The sequence below is a fragment of the Neopelma chrysocephalum genome, unplaced genomic scaffold (assembly GCF_003984885.1).
Source record: "Neopelma chrysocephalum unplaced genomic scaffold, ASM398488v2 Primary Assembly neopelma1_94520, whole genome shotgun sequence".
Taxonomy (NCBI): domain Eukaryota; kingdom Metazoa; phylum Chordata; class Aves; order Passeriformes; family Pipridae; genus Neopelma; species Neopelma chrysocephalum.
The window spans coordinates 1-916 of NW_020923226.1; the positions used below are offsets into that span (position 1 = coordinate 1).

Below are 916 nucleotides of genomic sequence, written 5' to 3' on the forward strand. Positions count from 1 at the left end.
GCTCTCTCCCAGTGCTCCCAGTTCATCCATATCTCTGACTGGGGGGGGTCTCTGCTCTCTCCCAGTGCTCCCAGTTCTCCCCAGTTTGAGGATGTCCCTGACTGGGTGGTTCCTGCTCTCTCCCAGTGCTCCCAGTTGCCCTCCCAGTGCTCCCAGTCCCCCCAGTTGCAGGATGTCTCTGGCTGACGAGCTCCTGGCAGACCTGGAGGAGGCGGCCGAGGAGGAGGACGAGGCTGAAGGCTCCGAGGGGGGGGAGGAGCCGCCCATCGAGGACGTGAGGGAGGAGCTGGAGCCGCCCGAGGGCTCCAAGTCCGTCCGGAGCATCGCCAAGTTATGGGACAGCAGAGCGGTCAGAGAGACCCCAAACACCCCAAACTTACCCCAAAACCAGCCCTGGAACCAGCCCCAAAAACCAGTCCCCAAAATACCCCCAAAACACCCCCAAAACCACCCTGAGTCACCCGAGTGCTCTGAACCAGCCCTGGAAACAGTCCCAAAAAACAGCCCTAAAAACACCTCTAAAAGACCCCAAAACCCACCTCAGAAATACTTGAAAAGCCACCCCAAAACCATCCCAAAGCCTACCCCAAAAACACTTCAAAAGCCACCCCAAGAACATCCCAAAACACCCCCAAAACTCACCTCAAAAACATCCCAAACTGACCCCAAAAAATCCCAAAACATCCCCAAAAGCACCCTCAAAACCCACCCCAAAGTCACCCCCAAAAACAGCCCAAAAACTCACCCCAAAAAAGTCCCAAACCCACCCCAAAACCATCCTAAACCCCACCTCAAAAACACTGAAAGTGCCACCCTAAACCCACTCCAAAACTTCCGCAAACTCCCACCCCCAAAATCCCCCTAAATCCCCCCAAAACTCCCCCCAACCCCACCCAAACCACCCTGGGACCCCCCA

The 916-nt window shown here is 56.4% G+C and overlaps 1 protein-coding gene across 1 annotated transcript in view; it reads left to right on the forward strand.

Moving 5' to 3' along the window:
• Nucleotides 1–151: 151 nt before the first annotated feature.
• Nucleotides 152–916, forward strand: part of LOC113980520 (U4/U6 small nuclear ribonucleoprotein Prp31-like) — a 2051-nt gene continuing 1286 nt past the window's right edge. Inside the window, exon 1 of the mRNA XM_027707751.1 lies at nucleotides 152–349. Coding sequence (XP_027563552.1) covers nucleotides 173–349 — 177 coding nt within the window. The 5' untranslated portion in view covers nucleotides 152–172. The remainder of the gene's footprint in view (nucleotides 350–916) is intronic.